General features: G+C 34.9%; 1 protein-coding gene across 3 annotated transcripts in view; it reads left to right on the top strand.

The window, feature by feature from the left end:
- ITPR2 (inositol 1,4,5-trisphosphate receptor type 2) overlaps positions 1 to 17,746 on the top strand; it is a 523,758-nt gene that overhangs the window by 427,229 nt on the left and 78,783 nt on the right. For all 3 annotated transcript variants that reach the window (XR_004483814.2, XM_033430221.2, XM_004270904.3), the window contains 2 exons: positions 11,434 to 11,598; positions 14,854 to 15,049. Coding sequence is in view for 2 of the 3 variants with exons in the window: in XM_033430221.2 (XP_033286112.1) it covers positions 11,434 to 11,598; positions 14,854 to 15,049 (361 nt within the window). In the remaining variant the exon portion in view is untranslated. The remainder of the gene's footprint in view (positions 1 to 11,433; positions 11,599 to 14,853; positions 15,050 to 17,746) is intronic.

The raw sequence follows: 17,746 nt of genomic DNA, 5'->3' as shown, positions 1-17,746 counted from the left end.
AGTGAGGGGCTTCCCTGGTGGCTCAGTGGTTGGGTTCGTGCCCCAGTCCGGGAGGATCCCGCATGCCGCGGAGCGGCTCGGCCCGTGGGCCATGGCCGCTGGGCCTGCGCGTCTGGAGCCTGTGCTCCGCGGCGGGAGGGGCCGCAACAGTGAGGGGCCCGCGTACCGCAAAAAAAAAAAAAAAAAGGCAAGTGAAAATTTGATATATTTAAGATGGTAGCATTTGGGGCATGACCCAGCTCTGCAGTCAATTTAATCCAATTCAGTTTTAATGCCTTTGGCATCCTATATGGGCAGCTATTGACAAAATTAACTCTGAGCCACTGTTAACATCCTAAAGTAACTTCTAAATCATCCGAGAAAGATTAAATTATATTCAGCAGAATTTTAGAAGTGAATAATACCTTTTATAAAATGACCAAAAGAAAAGGGTTGCTGTAAGAGAAAATATGAAGTTGGACTCTTTTTATGAGAACAAAACCTATTAACTTGTGAAAGGCATAGATGAGACTTTTTTTCCACTAATTTTTTTTTTAATTTTGAAATATTAGAACAAGGGCATACATTTCACAACTTGAGCTAAGTAAGTTTAGAATAAGTAAGCCAGACTACTATTGCAAATAGCAGTAATTTTGCCCAAGAGATAAAATTTTAAAGGGACTAGACAACTTTTTGTATGGCACAGCTAAAAAGGGATATTAGGAAATGGTAAATCACCAGGTTGATGAAAGAACATGTGGCAGGTAAATAAATCTTGCTAATATGTCTGCTCAATAGCTAAGCACTTTCTATATTTTTTACTGGGTTTCTAACATAATATCCTATATTCTGGTGTCTGTATATCTGTATCTGGTATCTCCCCTACTACATTATACAGTTCATAAGACTAATGATTGATCATTCAATGTCTGGAACATCATTGGTATTCAACAAATATTTCTTAATTAAATTAACTAATGAATGAGTGAAAGATTATCTTTGTATTCTTATACATTTACAGTGCCTTGCACATAAAAAAACAGGTGGCAAATATATATTGAAAATGAATAAATGAAATAATCAACCAAACTTTTGAGAACTATAAAGCCAAGCTAGTATGGCCAAATCTATGTTTCTGACCCCTATTATAATATTACATATAATATTATACATTATAATATTATAATTCTTCAAAAACTGGACATGATATATATGACAGATATATACATATATATGTCATGGATACATATATATATACATATATATATGTGACAGATATATTTATATGTTTATATATATTAAATGATTACATTCAGGTCACCAAATTACCAATTATTCCTCAATCATTGTGAATAAAGGGAAGTGTACTATACATACAAAGGGCTCTATCAGTAAAGAATTCTGTAAAGTACCAAACATGTTATTCTGTAAGTTTCTTGAGGGCAGGGGTTGTCACATTCATAGATATAATCCTGTCTACCTCACTCACTCCCTACCCCATTTTTCTCCACCTTAATGCCTAGCACTTAAACATTCAAAAATTGTTTACATGAACTGAACTAGTACTTTCGGTGCTTTGGAAATAAGCTAATTTTGCGAAATTTCCAACCGAGTGAATTAAGGAATCTTCATGAATTTATCTGATTTTTTCTAAGCCTATTACTGCATCCAGCTTCTTATTTTTTCTTTAAAAAATACATTGACGATCGAACCCAATTATTTGAAGAAACAAATAATATTTCTAAACTGATAACTGATCCTCAATAAGACATTAATCCAAGTGAGAAAATCCAAATTTGATAAATGAAATAATAGCTAGACAGAATTAGACCAAAATAACAGCATTTATTGGGTCTCTGTTATCTAATAGACAATGGTAATAATAGAGGATTTGTGGTTCTTGCCATCCAGAAGCTTTAAGGATATTTAAAGAGGTATGGAATAACATTTTAAAATCTATTGGGAAAGCCAAAAACATTGGGAGAATTTTTCTTTTGCCCCTCATGGGACAGGATAAAAAGATAACTTCTGCCTGGTTTGGTGAGAATAGTTCCACTATAAGTAATGACTATTCATCACCAGAGGGCAGACAGCAGAAGCAAGAAGAGCTACAATCCTGCAGCCTATGGAATGAAAACTACATTCACAGAAAGACAGACAAAATGAAAAGGCAGAGGAATATATACCAGATGAAAGAAAAAGATAAAACACCAGAAAACCAATTAAATGAAGTGGAAATAGGCAACCTTCCCGAAAAAGAATTCAGAATAATGATAGTGAAGACGATCCAGGATGTAAGAAAAAAAATGAAGGCAAAGATTGAGAAGATGCAAGAAATGTTTAACAAAGACCTAGAAGAATTAAAGAACAAACACCTAGAAGAATTAAAGAACAAACACCTAGAAGAATTAAAGAACAAACACCTAGAAGAATTAAAGAACAAACAAACAGAGATGAACAATACAATAACTGAAATGAAAAATGCACTAGAAGGGAATCAATAGCAGAATAACTGAGGCAGAAGAATGCATAAGTGACCTGGAAGACAGAACAATGGAAATCACTGCCATGGAACAGAGTAGAGAAAAAAGAATGAAAAGAAATGAAGACAGCCTAAGAGACCTCTAGGACAACATTAAATGCACCAACATCCAATGCACCAACATTCGCATTATTGGGGTTCCAGAAGGAGAAGAGAGAGATACAGAACCTGAGAAAATATTTGAAGAGATCATAGTTGAAAACTTCCCTAATATCAGAAATGAAATAGCCACCCAAGTCCAGGAAGCACAGAGAGTCCCAGGCAGCATAAACCCAAGGAGAACCACACCGAGACACATAGTAATCAAATTGACAAAAATTAAAGACAAAGACAAATTATTAAAAGCAAAAGGGGAAAAATGACAAATTACATACAAGGGAACTCCCATAAGATTAACAGCTGATTTCTCAGCAGAAAATATACAAGCCAGAAGGGAGTGGCATGATATATTTAAAGTGATGAAAGGGAAGAACCTACAACCAAGATTACTCTACCCAGCTAGGATCTCATTCAGATTCGATGGAGAAATCAAAAGCTTTACAGGCAAGCAAAAGCTAAGAGAATTCAGCACCACCAAACCGGCTCTACAAAAAATGCTAAAGGAACTTCTCTAAGTGGGAAACACAAGAGAAGAAAAGGACCTACAAAAACAAACCCAAAACAATTAAGAAAATAGTCATAGGAACATACATATCAATAATTACCTTACACGTGAATGGATTAAATGCTCCAACCAAAAGACACAGGCTCGCTGAATGGATGCAAAAGCAAGACCCATGTATATGCTGTCTACAAGAGACCCACTTCAGACCTAGGGACACATACAGACTGAAACTGAGGGGATGGAAAAAGATTTTCCATGCAAATGGAAATCAAAAGAAATCTGGAGTAGCAATACTCGTATCAGATAAAATAGACTTTAAAATAAAGAATGTTACAAGAGACAAGGAAGGACACTACATAATGATCAAGGGATCAATCCAAGAAGAAGATATAACGATTATAAATATATATGTACCCAACATAGGAGCACCTCAATACATAAGGCAAATAAATGCTAACAGCTATAAAAGAGGAAATCGACAGTAACACAATAATAGTGGGGGACTTTAACACCTCACTTACACCAATGGACAGATCATCCAGACACAATATTAATAAGGAAACACAAGCTTTAAATGACACAACAGACCATATAGATTTAATTTATATTTATAGGACATTCCATCTGAAAACAGCAGATTACACTTTCTTCTCAGATGCAAACAGAAGTCCAGGACCAGATGGCTTCACAGGTGAATTCTATCAAACATTTAGAGAAGAGCTAACACCCATCCTTCTCAAACTCTTCCAAAAAATTGCAGAGGAAGGAACACTCCCAAACTCTTTCTACGAGGCACCATCACCCTGATACTAAAACCAGACAAAGATACTACAAAAAAAGAAAATTACAGACCAATGTCACTGATGAATGTAGATGCAAAAATCCTCAACAAAATACTAGCAAACAGAATCCAACAACACATTAAAAGGATCATACTCCATGATCAAGTGGGATTTATCCCAGGTATGCAAAGATTCTTCAGTATACGGAAATCTATGAATGTGATACACCATATTAACAAATTGAAGAATGAAAACCATGTGATCATCTCAATAGATGCAGAAAAGGCTTTTGACAAAATTCAACACCTACTTATGATAAAAACTCTCCAGAAAGTGGGATAGAGGGAACCTCCTACCTCAACATAATAAAGGCCATATGCGACAATCCCACAGCCAACGTCATTCTCAATGGTGAAAAACTGAAAGCATTTCCACTAAGAACAGGAACAAGACAAGGATGTCCACTCTTGCCACTCTTATTCAACATAGTTTTGGAAGTCCTAGCCAAAGCAATCAGAGAAGAAAAAAAAATAAAAGGAATCCAAGTTGGAAAAGAAGTAAAACTGTCACTGTTTGCAGATGACATGATACTATACATAACTAATCCTAAAGATGCCATCAGAAAACTACTAGAGCTAATCAATGAATTTGGTAAAGTTTCAGCATACAAAATTAATGCACAGAAATCTCTTGCATTCCTATACTCTAAAAACGAAAGATCAGAAAGAGAAATTAAGGAAACAATCCCATTCACCACTGCAACAAAAAGAATAAAATACCTAGGAATAAACCTACCTAAGAGGTAAAAGACCTATACTCAGAAAAACATAATACACTGATGAAAGATATCAAAGATGACAAACAGTTGGAGAGATATAGCATTTCGTGGATTGGAAGAATCAATATTCTGAAAATGACTATACTACCCAAAGCAATCTACAGATTCAATGCAATCCCTATCAAATTACCAATGGCATTTTTTACAGAACTAGAACAAAAAATCTTAAAATTTGTATGGAGACACAAAAGGCCCCGAACAGCCAAAGCAATCTTGAGGGAAAAAAACAGAGCTGGAGGAATCAGACTCCCTGACTTCAGACCATACTATAAAGCTACAGTCATCAAGACAATATGGTACTGGCACAGAAACAGAAATATAGATCAATGGAAGAAGATAGATAGCCCAGAGATAAACCCATGCACCTATGGTCAACTAATCTATGACAAAGGAGGCAAGGATATACAATGGAGAAGACAGTCTCTTCAATGAGTGGTGCCTGGAAAACTGGACAGCTACATGTAAAAGAGTGAAATTAGAACACTCCCTAACACCATACACAAAAATAAACTCAAAATGGATTAAGGACCTAAATGTATTAGAACACTCCCTAACACCGTACACAAAAATAAACTCAAAATGAATTAAAGACCTAAATGTAAGACTGGACACTATAAAACTCTTAGAGGAAACCATAGGAAGAACACTCTTTGACATAAATCACAGCAAGATCTTTTTTGACCCACCTCCTAGAGTAATGGAAATAAAAACAAAAATAAACAAATGGGACCTAATGAAACTTAAAAGCTTTTACACAGCAAAGGAAACCATAAACAAGATGAAAACACAACCCTCAGAATGGGAGAAAATATTTGCAAACAAAGCAACGGACAAAGGATTAATCTCCAAAAAATATAAACAGCTCATGCAGCTCAATATTAAAAAAACAAACAACCCAATCAAAAAATGGCCAAAGACCTAAATAGGCATTTCTCCAAAGAAGACATACATATGGCCAAGAGGCACATGAAAAGCTGTTCAACATCACTAATTATTAGAGAAATGCAAATCAAAACTACAATGAGGTATCACTTCACACCAGTTATAATGGGCATCCTAAGAAAATCTGCAAACGACAAATGCTGGAGAGGGTGTGGAGAAAAGGGAATCCTCTTGTGCTGTTGGTGGGAATGAAACTGATACAGCCACTATGAAGAACAGTATGGAGGTTCCTTAAGAAGCTAAATATAGAACTACCATACGACCCAGCAATCCCACTACTGGGCATATACCCTGAGAAGACCATAATTCAAAAAGACACATGCACCCCAGTATTCATTGCAGCACTGTTTACGATAGCCAGGTCATGGAAGCAACCTGAATGCCCACTGACAGATGAATGGATAAAGAAAATATGGTACATATATACAATGGGATATTTCTCAGCCATAAAAAGGAATGATACTGGGTCATTTTTAGAGACATAGATGGACCTAGAGACTGTCATACAGAGTGAAGTTAAGTCAGAAAGAGAAAAACAAATATTGTATATTAATTCATATATGTGGAATCTAGAAAAATGGTACAGATCAACCGGTTTGCAAGGCAAAAATAGAGACACAGATGTAGAGAACAAATGTATGGACACCAAGAGGGCAAAGCAGGGTGGGGGATGGTGGTGGGATGAATTGGGAGATTGGGATTGACATGTATACACTAGTATGTATAAAATGGATTACTAATAAGAACCTGCTGTGTAAAATAAATTAATTAATTTAATTTAATTAAAAAAATAACTTGGTAAGAGCAGCAAGTGTTATACTTTAATTTCTTCCTGAGAAGAAATCTACATGGAGATATAATTTTCTTATTAACTATGTGAATCTGTGGGTAGTCTAATAGCCTTCACAGCATAAAACACTCATTTGCACAGTCCCCAAATGATAAATTATGATCTGCCTGTCCAGGGCATTTTGACCAAAGAAAATATTAGCTTTGATTTGGGACAAATTGAATGGAATAATTGTAATTTTGTTATGATAGATATTGATAGAAGAGTTTTTACCTATAGTTTTGATACTGTACAGATTAATAAAAACATTTTAGCAAATATCATTTACCTTAACGTTTAACATAACAGGCTCATTACAGAACTGTCTATGGTTTACCATTTCCTAGGAGGTAGGAAAAAAAAGAAAACATAAATCAATCATATTTTTCCCTTAGATTTTAACGTATTTATTAACTTAATTTACACTTAAAACTTTGCATTGTGTAACAGGTGGAACTATAATTGCTAAAGTGATAGGTATCAGAAACGGAAAAATCGTCTACCTGAGAGTTAAGCCTTAATGAGCATCAGAGTTCCAGACCTTAGGTAAATAGCAAGCCTCTGAATTCCGTTCTTGTCATCAGTGAAATGAAGATATTAAAGCCTAGTCTGTCCTCATCGGGTTGTTGAGAAGATCAGTTCAGAAGATTAGTGTGAAGATTTAGAAAAGAACAATAGTATGATAATGATAGCAATAAAGGCTGCGGTTTACCGGTACCTAATACATGAAGTAGTATTTAATTGTAAAACATTGCTGTCATGATCGTAAAAGTGTTTGTATTTTGGTTCACAGGGACTTGTTTGTTTCTGACTCAGTGTCTTTCACAGTGTTAAGCAAATACAGAAAGTCCTTTTTTTGGTAAAGGATTCAAGTGGGAGGAAAAAACCTCAATCTATATTCTGAGCACTTAGTATTATCAGTTTCTGCGTATTATGATGCTACATCTTTATCATCTTTGCTCGTTTCTAAAAAAGTTTGTATTTAGCTTGCAGCTCGCTTCTCTGTCTTGTCACGGGGGTTACCTCAATATTTGAGTTGTTTTAAAAGTTCAAATGTTCTTCTCTGTTATAAAAGCATATCTTATAACCCAGTACAGTTTTCTTCCCACCTCTATGTTACATTTTTAGTTATTGCTAATGAAAATTAACATTATTTTGGCAAATATAAACACATTTTATCAGTTTGGGATCACTTAATATGTTTTCATACCATCAAACTTACTTATAAATCTCATTTTAATAATGATGGTATTAACCAGTTATATGGATGTTATATAATTTATTTAACCATTTCATTAATTCTCATTGTTTAGATTTTTATAATAAATAATATGATAAACACCTGTGAAATATATTGAGTCAAAACATTCATATTCTCGTCCTTTCTTTCTCACACACACACACACACACACACTCCCTGTTTTTCATATAATATAGTCACTGATCCTCCCACTTCTGATATTCAGTTGCAGAAACAGAAAACTGCCCCAGTGCTGGGAGAATACTAGCATGTGTTGAATTCAGTAAGAGACACTACAGTTTACACCACCCTCGTTTACTGTACTGTTTCGCTGGCAATTTAAAAGATCTCTTGGGTGATTTTGACTACATGACAATTTTGCCTCACACTTTGACTATAGAACCTTATCCTGCCCAATATGTAACATCACTGAAATGGAGATTTTTGAATCAGATAATCTGATTTTTTAGTAAGAAGGTTGATGAATATATAGTAATATAGTTAAACTGCAGTTTAAGACAATAGATTCAATTTTACTTTTTAATAAATAGTAGACAATCTTTTTTGCTATAATTGTTGGAAAATAAATAGGAACAATGTAAGATGGGGATAGGATTATTGATCAGGGACATAGAACCAAATAAGACAAAAAGGATTATATAAAGGCAGCTATAAATTTCTGTGATCACATAAAATAGCAAACTTTAAGGGACACCGCATAGAATTCTAGAGCTGTGAGGCACCTTAAGGCTTATTCCCTTCTAGTCATTTCATTTTAGAAATGAGTGTATACATCCTATAGACACCAGGAGGATTTACCTGAGTAATTAGTGGCAGAGCCAAGACTAGAACTCTGATGGCCCAACTTCTAAGCCAGGGTCTTCCCACTATATTGCACTGTTTAAAAAAAAGTCCTGCAAAGACATATCAATGAAATATAAAGTATCTATGAAAATATTACTATACTGTATAATTAATTTACCTAGTTAAAATTAATGAATTTGTTTTAGTATACATTGATTAACAAATGAACATTCATTTTTCTGTTTTGGAAGACCATCATTTGGATGATGTGTTACTTTTAAAAGGCTGTACAGAGAGCTTACATTGCTGCCGTTTCCCTCCCCCACCTGCCACTTTTCCCCCCAACCTTCACACAATTTATCCCATTCTCAATGAAAAATATATCAAGGGCAGCTTTGAAGAATAGATGGAGAAAGAAAAAAATATAAGGGACGGTTGTGATCATTTATATCGGTATTTGTGTGCTGACTCGAGGGTCCTTCCAACACCAGTTCAGAAGATGGCCTTTTAACCACCTTGCTCAGTTCCCACACCCCCCGTTTATTGTTGCCCACATGAACGCTTGCCACAGAAGCAATGATCGCCTACGTAATGGTATTGACAAACGAAGGACTGGTTAGACAATGTCAAGTAAGTCATGACATGAAATGGGAGAATGTTTTTGTAACTTCTTCATTTCCATAAATATTCCCAGCTTTCATGGAAAATGCTCAATAAAACTAATTTGCAAATTTCCAGGTCATGCATCAGGAAAAACCAGCGTTCAGGTTTTTTCCTACCCAAATCATTTATACTTACACTTATTTCTTCATGGTATGAATACTTCAAAATTAAAAGACAGCAGTTTCCTTGTTTCTGATCTCTGCAGAAATAGGTGGCTGCCACTACCAGCATTGGCTCCATCAAGAGAAAAGGAGCATATTCATCAATATGAAGCTTTATGTCAAGGTTCAAAAAAATTAACCTGAAACAAATAAGACGAATCTTTCTTTTTCATGCAAGAATGGCAGAGGCCCTTTTAGGCAGAAGTGTGTCCTTGCTTTTGCATTATTTGAGAATTGAACTATAGTGCTCTTGAGAACCTGAATTCAATGTATCCCTTTTCCTATAAGTATATAGGACTTACAGTTTTCCTGCATAATTTTTTTATGACTCAAATACACAACATTTAAACAATTTGTCTTCAACATATAATTCATCCTTCTGAAAAGTCATAATTTTAATTTTTATTTTTTATAGAACTTCTTATTTCTATTTCATATTGATGATATGGGTGAATGAATTAAACTTGCTTTTGGATAGTAAACATAAAGACATCCGTTAATACAGTAGCTATATTTAATAGTAATGTAAAGGTGTGATGATGTAACACTAAATAGTGAAGTAAGACTTTCTATTTAACATTATTCAAGTTAACAAGATGATGAAATTGATAATATCTATTATTGAGAGGATATTTAATTAACATGGGGCAAACTTAGGAAAGGTTTGAAGTTTTTAATTGCTATGTTGTTGACTTGGTTTGGTTATCTTCACAACGTGCAGTGATAAACCATTTCTCATTTTATCTGTATTGATTTGGATTTCAGAAAGTGGAAGGAAAAGGTTTTTCCAACCTCTCAAATTTTACTTCTGTCCAAAGTGTTGTGCTCCTTCTTATGTTATTTAAAATCATTCCATAAGGCAGTTTCTTTCATATACATGGAAAAAAATCTATGATGTTGCAAAGAGCAAGCTGTCTTCCCAAAGTTAGGTTTGGACATATAAAAACAAATATGATACCATTGCCAAAGAACCTCAGTATAAATTTCTGTATTCTGTATTTAAATTTCTGTACTTAAATTTCTGTATTTAAATGTATTTTTAATTTGAATACTCTACATCAGCGGTCCCCAACCTTTTTGGCACCAGGGACCGGTTTTGTGGAAGACATTTTTTCCACGGACCGGGGTTGGGGGGAATGGTTCAGGCGGTAATGGGAGTGATGGGGAGCGATGGGGAGCGGCAGATGAAGCTTCCCTCGCTGGCCTGCCACTCACCTCCTGCTGTGCCACCCGGTTCCTAACAGTCCGCAGACTGGTACCAGTCCACAGCCTGGGGATTGGGGACCCCTGCTCTGCATGGTACCAAGCATAATAAACACTCCAAAACGTTTACTGAATAATTACCATACATAGGACTTAGAAGATACATCCAAGTATTATATTTATTTTAATCTAGGTAGAGAAGTATATTTATATTTTTTATGAATGTAGAGTAAATTAAATACAAAAATAATTTTTAATGGCCTACTTGTTTAAAATAATATTCAGTAGAGAAAGTCCAGGATAAAAAAATCGAGGACAAATCTCTGGATGTTTTCTGAAAATATATTTTTCTATTTCATTTATAGTATAATAATAAAAACATTGCATTATTACTTTTAATATGGAAAATATAATGAGTAATATTTCAGGAGTCATTGTACTAAGGGCTTCATATTCATTATGAATTATTTAATTCCTTGAAGAGTTCTATGAGGTGGGAATTCCTTTATTCCAGTTTTTGAGAAGAAACCACCAAGGCCTCCAGTTGCATGGCCTAGGTCAGATAATAGCAGTGGGAAAACTAGCATTTAAATTCACGTCTGTCTTGATTTTAGAGCTGCGGCTCTTAATCACTCTTTCTCTCTTTTCCTGGAACTGCAAAGAATACAGGGTTTGTCTCTATGGTGTTTACATGCAGATTTGTAAGCAGTGCTGAAAAATTACAAAATGAGAAATCATAAAAGAAAACCACAGACTTTGTGAATAATAGGTTTTGTCAATGACATGCTGTTTTTGTGAGTTTCAGAACAAATAAGACAGTAAAATCGAATCTTTTCCTCCCTTTAGCTTTGTAATAAAATCGTATTTCTGGTGAGTTTTGTCGGAAATCGTGGCACGTTCACCCGAGGGTACCGAGCGGTCATCCTGGATATGGCCTTTCTCTACCATGTAGCGTATGTCCTGGTTTGCATGCTGGGCCTCTTTGTTCACGAATTCTTCTATAGCTTCCTGGTGAGTACATCTCTATGTGGATAGTCATTGCTGAAAAAAATACATAATGCTGCTGCTTCTTATGCTTCTTCCTTTGATTTTTTTTTTTTTAAGCAGAGTCTGGCATTTAGGACAAATTATGTTATTTTTAGACTTGCCTAGGAAAATCATGCATTATTATTATTTTTAGTCTTTATCTCTGAGAAACGACATAGGTGGTACAATTCTTTATTTTATCTCTGAGACCCACCTCTTGACCCAGGCTTTGTATAGCAGGCTGCTTTGGGTTTCAGCCAAGTCATATTTCCCTTAGAGATTCTTCAACAAGAAAAGGGATATACTTTCTTGGTACTGAATTCATTGCATTTATTTATAACAGCAAATATTTTGTGTATCTTTAGAATGGCATATAAATAAAATGAAGGGGAAAGCCAACTTAGCAAAAAGATGATGAGTTGTTTTAAGGGCAGTCTTATAGTTTTAGATTTAATATGTTGTTGTTGTTAAGCTTATTTACATATATCTATTCATTAAGTGGATTTTCAGATTTCTTCTAAAGCTGCATTTTGGTTTTGGTTTTGTTTTTTTGCTGGTTATCAGTTTTCCTTCCTACATATATGTTCTGTAGCTGTAAACCAGGAGAGGAGTCAATACAAGTATATGGTAATGTTTTGAAACTTAGAGCATTACCAGGTTAGCATCATGATGCCAGAGGAACAATTTATTCATGTCTTCAGCTCACAGTTGCTATGCAGAGGAGAACACTACCCAATAAAATAATCCCTGAAAACAAGCTGAAGATCTAAAAACATTATGCTGACCTGGTTTTCTTGGGTCATGAGGGGCAAATTCATTGCCTCCTGCTTCCCTGTGACCTAGCTCACCCATGTAGGAAGATTAAGTAAGAAACTAATTTTCTGTTTACCCTAAAACACTTGAAAGAGCCACAGTGAAGAGCGGATTTGTCCCTTATCAACATAAGGATACAAAATTATCTTCCAGGCAGCTAAGTTAGATTAGTATTCAGCCAGTTAAGTTAGATTAGTATTCGGCCATCAAAAGTAGACTTTTTTTTCTGATCCAAGAATCCTAATGAATTCCTTCTTTGCTCTAATTCACCACAAAAATTGCATTTTTTAAAATCTGCCTATGATAGGTAAAGATCTATTATACCCAGCTCTTTTCCCTGACTGTAATAAATATGTAATATTTATTATAATGTTTTTGTGCTTCAACCTCCTTGTCTATAAAATGGATAGGGGTAATATGAAAGCCTAGTAATATCAAGACCCATTAAAGAAATAATATGAAAAACATGTGAAATGATACATGTAAATCTTTGTTATTTAAGGAAAGGTTTTTGAAAAAATAAAGGTGTATTTGAATTATTGTATGAGTTATTAATAGTAATGTTACTTTTAATTTATGTTAACCTTAATTTCCAGTTGCATTTTTCTCTCATCTTTTTCAAATCATACAACACTTATGCTAATTTGTTTTCATTGGGTTGGTTATAAAAAGGATATATTCCATTTTCATGTTTAGAGGACTAGAAGAAAATTTTAATGGACATAATGTCAAAATGGTATTTAAATGTATTTTTTAAATATTTTTATGTTTTAAAAAATATATGAATTTGCATTCCCAGTTGTGTCCACAAATGCCAATCCTTTAACCAGTAATAGAAACCACACCCTAGATTTTCCTTTGAGAAATAAACGGAAGGAACCGTTCACCTGTCCAACATCAATACCTTTGCATTCTCAAGATTCTGATTCCATGGGTATGGAATAGGGCCCAGGAATATGCATTTTCATCAAGTATCCTATGGGCTTCTGAAAACTGTAAACTTTCATAAACTATCCAGAAATGATCTGGAACCATTTCCAGACCTTTTCTTTAAGCCACTGTTCAGCTGAGGGAAAATCTCCTTTCTGTCAACTAAATGCTTAAATAAGTTAAATAAGCCAGGTCAGTAATTTGGAAGGTGAACTTGCATTACTTAATTTGTCTTTAGGGAAGAATAAGGAATTTGCTTCTAAAGGTTGTATCTCCCTCCAGGAGATAAATAGATAGCAAAATAGTTAAACATATGTTTTTGTGTTTGACCATCAAAAAACATCAGTGTCCTAAGGTGAGCAAACAAGTTAATATATTTACAGCAATTATTTGCAAGACTATAGTTAAATTGGAAAGTAACTGTATAAGCCTCAAAACTCTGAAAAACAGAGTACAAGGCCCTGGTGTTTCTGAAGGGATGAGCGACACTGGTATTAATCATTTCAACCAGCTCAGAGATTTTAATCACTCCCCATAGATAGCAGAAAACAAACCCCAGTTATTCTAATATCAAAAATACTATTCATTTCTAAACTGATACTTATGCCTTCATTAAAGTAAATGTTAATATTGCTTTTAACCAACTTTTAATAATGAAACATGTAGTTGCGAATGTATAATTTCAACTTTAAATATAGCAATAAATAAAATTGTTCTTAAAGTTGACTGCAGATAGCAGACACATACCTACGTTCTTGACCAGTGCATATGGATTGTCTACTACTAAACACAAAATGGAGAATAACCCATTATCCATAGAGGAAGTGAATTAACACTTGTGAATTATATTTCTGTTTATACTTCTGTTCCCAAAAGCATATACTAAAGTAATAGGTTTTGCCCTCAATCTACCTGTTTAGTAAGAAAGATGTTTGCATTTCTCAAATATTTTTAAATTTCATACCTTTTCTATTTTAGTGGGCTCATAAAATTGAATTCATGTCATTTCACCTCTAATCCCTTGATTAAACAATCCGTGGAATGAATCCTTCAATTATTCATCACTTAGTTCCCTAATTCAGCATTCTCATGTTAGCCATTTTACATATTCTAGAAGCAACTACAGAATATCGAAAGGCTAAAAATAGGGAATAAGTAGCTAAGTTGGTTATGTATCATATTACAATTTTTCTAAATTCAAATTTGAAGCTGTGCTATTACCATGTCTTAAAAAATTGATATTACATTGGTTATGAAACCAACATATGCACATTATATATTGTGTTAGAGTTATCTTTATTGAAAAACAGTTATTAACACATTCAAACTGGAGAAGAAATACATATTTTGGTTCATTTTTAAGTTGTCATTTATACTGTTATTCTCTCACAGGTAAATTAAAATGGCCTGCATTTGTATTTGTGATTACCTTTGTATTTATTCACCCTTTGCTTCATTGCATTTTTTTCCTTGTTTTTGTTCTCTTTGGTTTTGTAGCTTTTTGATTTAGTATATAGAGAAGAGACTCTGCTCAATGTCATAAAAAGCGTCACACGGAATGGCCGCTCCATTATTCTAACTGCAGTCCTCGCCCTCATCCTTGTCTACCTGTTTTCCATTATTGGATTCCTTTTTCTGAAGGATGACTTCACTATGGAGGTGGATAGGCTGAAAAACAGAACTCCCCTTACAGGTATTGCTGTTACCACTAAATGAGCTTGCTCTGATGGCGGCTCTGACTGGTACATCTCTTGCTAAGAGGATCACAGATGAATGATGATGGAGGCAATGTTTTCTTCCATTCCTTTGAAAACATTTTCTTGTTCACTAAGAGCTCGTGAGTGTGAAATACCCCTACGCTGTATGTTAGCTGACAGTGTGCATAGGAAAATCTTCACACAAGAAACGTCACCTGAGCTCAGTCTCAGTACAGAAGTTTCAACAGTGTTGACTGTACTCCCGGGGACAGTTGACAGTTTCAGTGCAGGGTAATAATAGCTTTGGGATTCTTTCTCTTGGGGGATGTGTCCCCCAAGAACTTCCAGCATCATTCACAACCATTATTTCATACATGTTTGCTCACAGTACATTATATTATACTTGAATAGTTGGAAAGCATAAATGCTTTGATTTGGAAACTATCAGATAGTCAGAAAATATGCTATAGAAAAATGCTCGAAGTATTGTCATTAAGGGGCTCTGTCTGTGAATATGTGACTGTCAGAATTTCTGCATGATATTTGTTTTTATTGTCTGACTGGTTAGACATCACCCATTTATACTCACTGTGATTCTTGTGGTATGAGGGGTGATTCTTTCCATCTCACTTTGGACTTTTTATTTATTATGCTCCCTAATGGTTTCTTCTTTCCCCCTTTCCTACATTTTGTTGTTTTGGTTAAATTTTGTTCTTAAGTCTCTTTCCTCCTCTCCTGTTTTGCTGCATGGACATCGCAGTTCTGCACTTTGCTGATAGTTTCTCTGGGTGATTCCACTGCCTATGGGTTGCAGAGAAGGGAAACCACAAAACGACTCTCTCTTTCTTCAAACCATCAAATTTAAAAGTAGGATTTAATTAGTGGTGCTTTTAGAATATGGGATAATTAAGTGGCATTTAGATCTATTATTTAGTCTAAGTAATCAAGGCACGGAATAGAAACATCATATACATAGATGGAACGTTATTAAACTTGAGACTGAATTTCAGACCTAGGTAGTAGTCTTTATTCACAGACACATGGTATATTTTCTGTTATGGCCTTTCTTTTTCTCCCTTAAATGTTACTTTGTCTAGAGTTTTATAGGTGTAAATATTTGGAGGAAAAGCTCATGTATATAAATACCCCCAAAACTCCACTTGTACTAAACTATCTGTGAATCATAAACTATCTGTTCTCAAAATTCTTTGTCTCAATTATTTACTAGGCATGATCACATTGAGTTATTCAGTACAGAGTGAGTCTGACACTGAAGCGTCACAATTTCTGAATCCAAACGTGTACAGTTGTTATTGTTTTATGAACCTGGTAGTAAATAATTTTAATTGTGTTGTTTAAAAAGTAAATTAGTGTCCAGAGGAATGGATAAAGAAGATGTGGTACATACATACAATAGAATATTACTCATCCATAAAAAGGAACGAAATGGGGTCATTTGTAGAGATATAGATGGACCTAGAGACTGTCATACAGAGTGAAGTAGGTCAGAAAGAGAAAAACAAATATTGTATATTAACGCATATATGTGGAATCTGAAAAAATTGGTACAGGTAATCTTATTTACAAGCAGAAATAGAGACACAGATGTCGAGAACAAACGTATGGATACCAAGGGGGACGGGGGTGGGGGATGAATTGGGAGATTGGGATTGACATATCTATACTATTGATACTATGTATAAAATAGATAACTAATGAGAACCTACTGTATAGCACAGGGAACTCTACCCCGTGCTCTGTGGTGACCTAAATGAGAAGGAAATCCCCAAAAGAGGGGATACATGTGTACATACAGCTGATTCACTTTGCTGTCCAGTATAAACTAACACAATATTGTAAAGCAACTATACTCCAATTAAAAAAAAGTAAGTTAGCGTCATTGTATTATGAATATATTTTCTTTAGAAATATAAAAAAGTCTTCTTTCCTGTCTTCTACAAAATAGGAAGCACGAAAACTAAAATGTCAAGATCTTCACTAAAAATATTTATACATATTTATATAAAAAGTTGTTAAACAAGAGGAAGCATTTGTAAATACCATAAAAATATGGCATAGAAGAACAGCTAACAAAGTTAAACTCTTGATTCTTCATAGACTGAGAGTTTCTGTTTCATAGAGAGTGTATGTGGTACCATGCCCTGGAAGAAGCACTCATATTTTCATAACATTTTAAATTTAATTCCTAATACTATATATTATGTCTGTGGATATGTAGCATAAAGTTTATTCTTTCAATTATTGAAAACTATTTTCTCCCAAAGTTGAGTGAAATTATCAAACATAGCACATCTAGGGAGCAAGTGAAATTGGGTACACAGTTCTTCAGTGAATGTGAAGAAATCAGTGAACAAAGAGAGAAGGTTGAGGTTCTAGAGCTGAATGGCAGGTGCACCGCAGATGGATATGAGAGCAGAGGACCAATAATTTGCAAATGGCCTTGGGAGTTTAGGACAATGCATATCCCACCTCTGACACCAGTGGAATCTGACTCTGTAGATGCAGGAGCCTGCACTTGACGGTGTTCAGGGGAATCCATGTCTTAGACAAGCCCAAGGAGTTGGCGGGAAGGTAGTGTTGACAAGCGGAGGTTCCAGTGTCTCTCCCACTGCCCCCTATTCCCCATCCTCAGTGCTGCCCTCCTGTTTCTACCCTCATTTCCTCTCCCCAGA

The sequence above is a fragment of the Orcinus orca genome, chromosome 11 (assembly GCF_937001465.1).
Source record: "Orcinus orca chromosome 11, mOrcOrc1.1, whole genome shotgun sequence".
In the NCBI taxonomy this organism is placed as follows: domain Eukaryota; kingdom Metazoa; phylum Chordata; class Mammalia; order Artiodactyla; family Delphinidae; genus Orcinus; species Orcinus orca.
The sequence above is the reverse complement of the archived record's forward strand: the minus strand, read 5'-3'. Positions and strand labels throughout refer to the sequence as shown.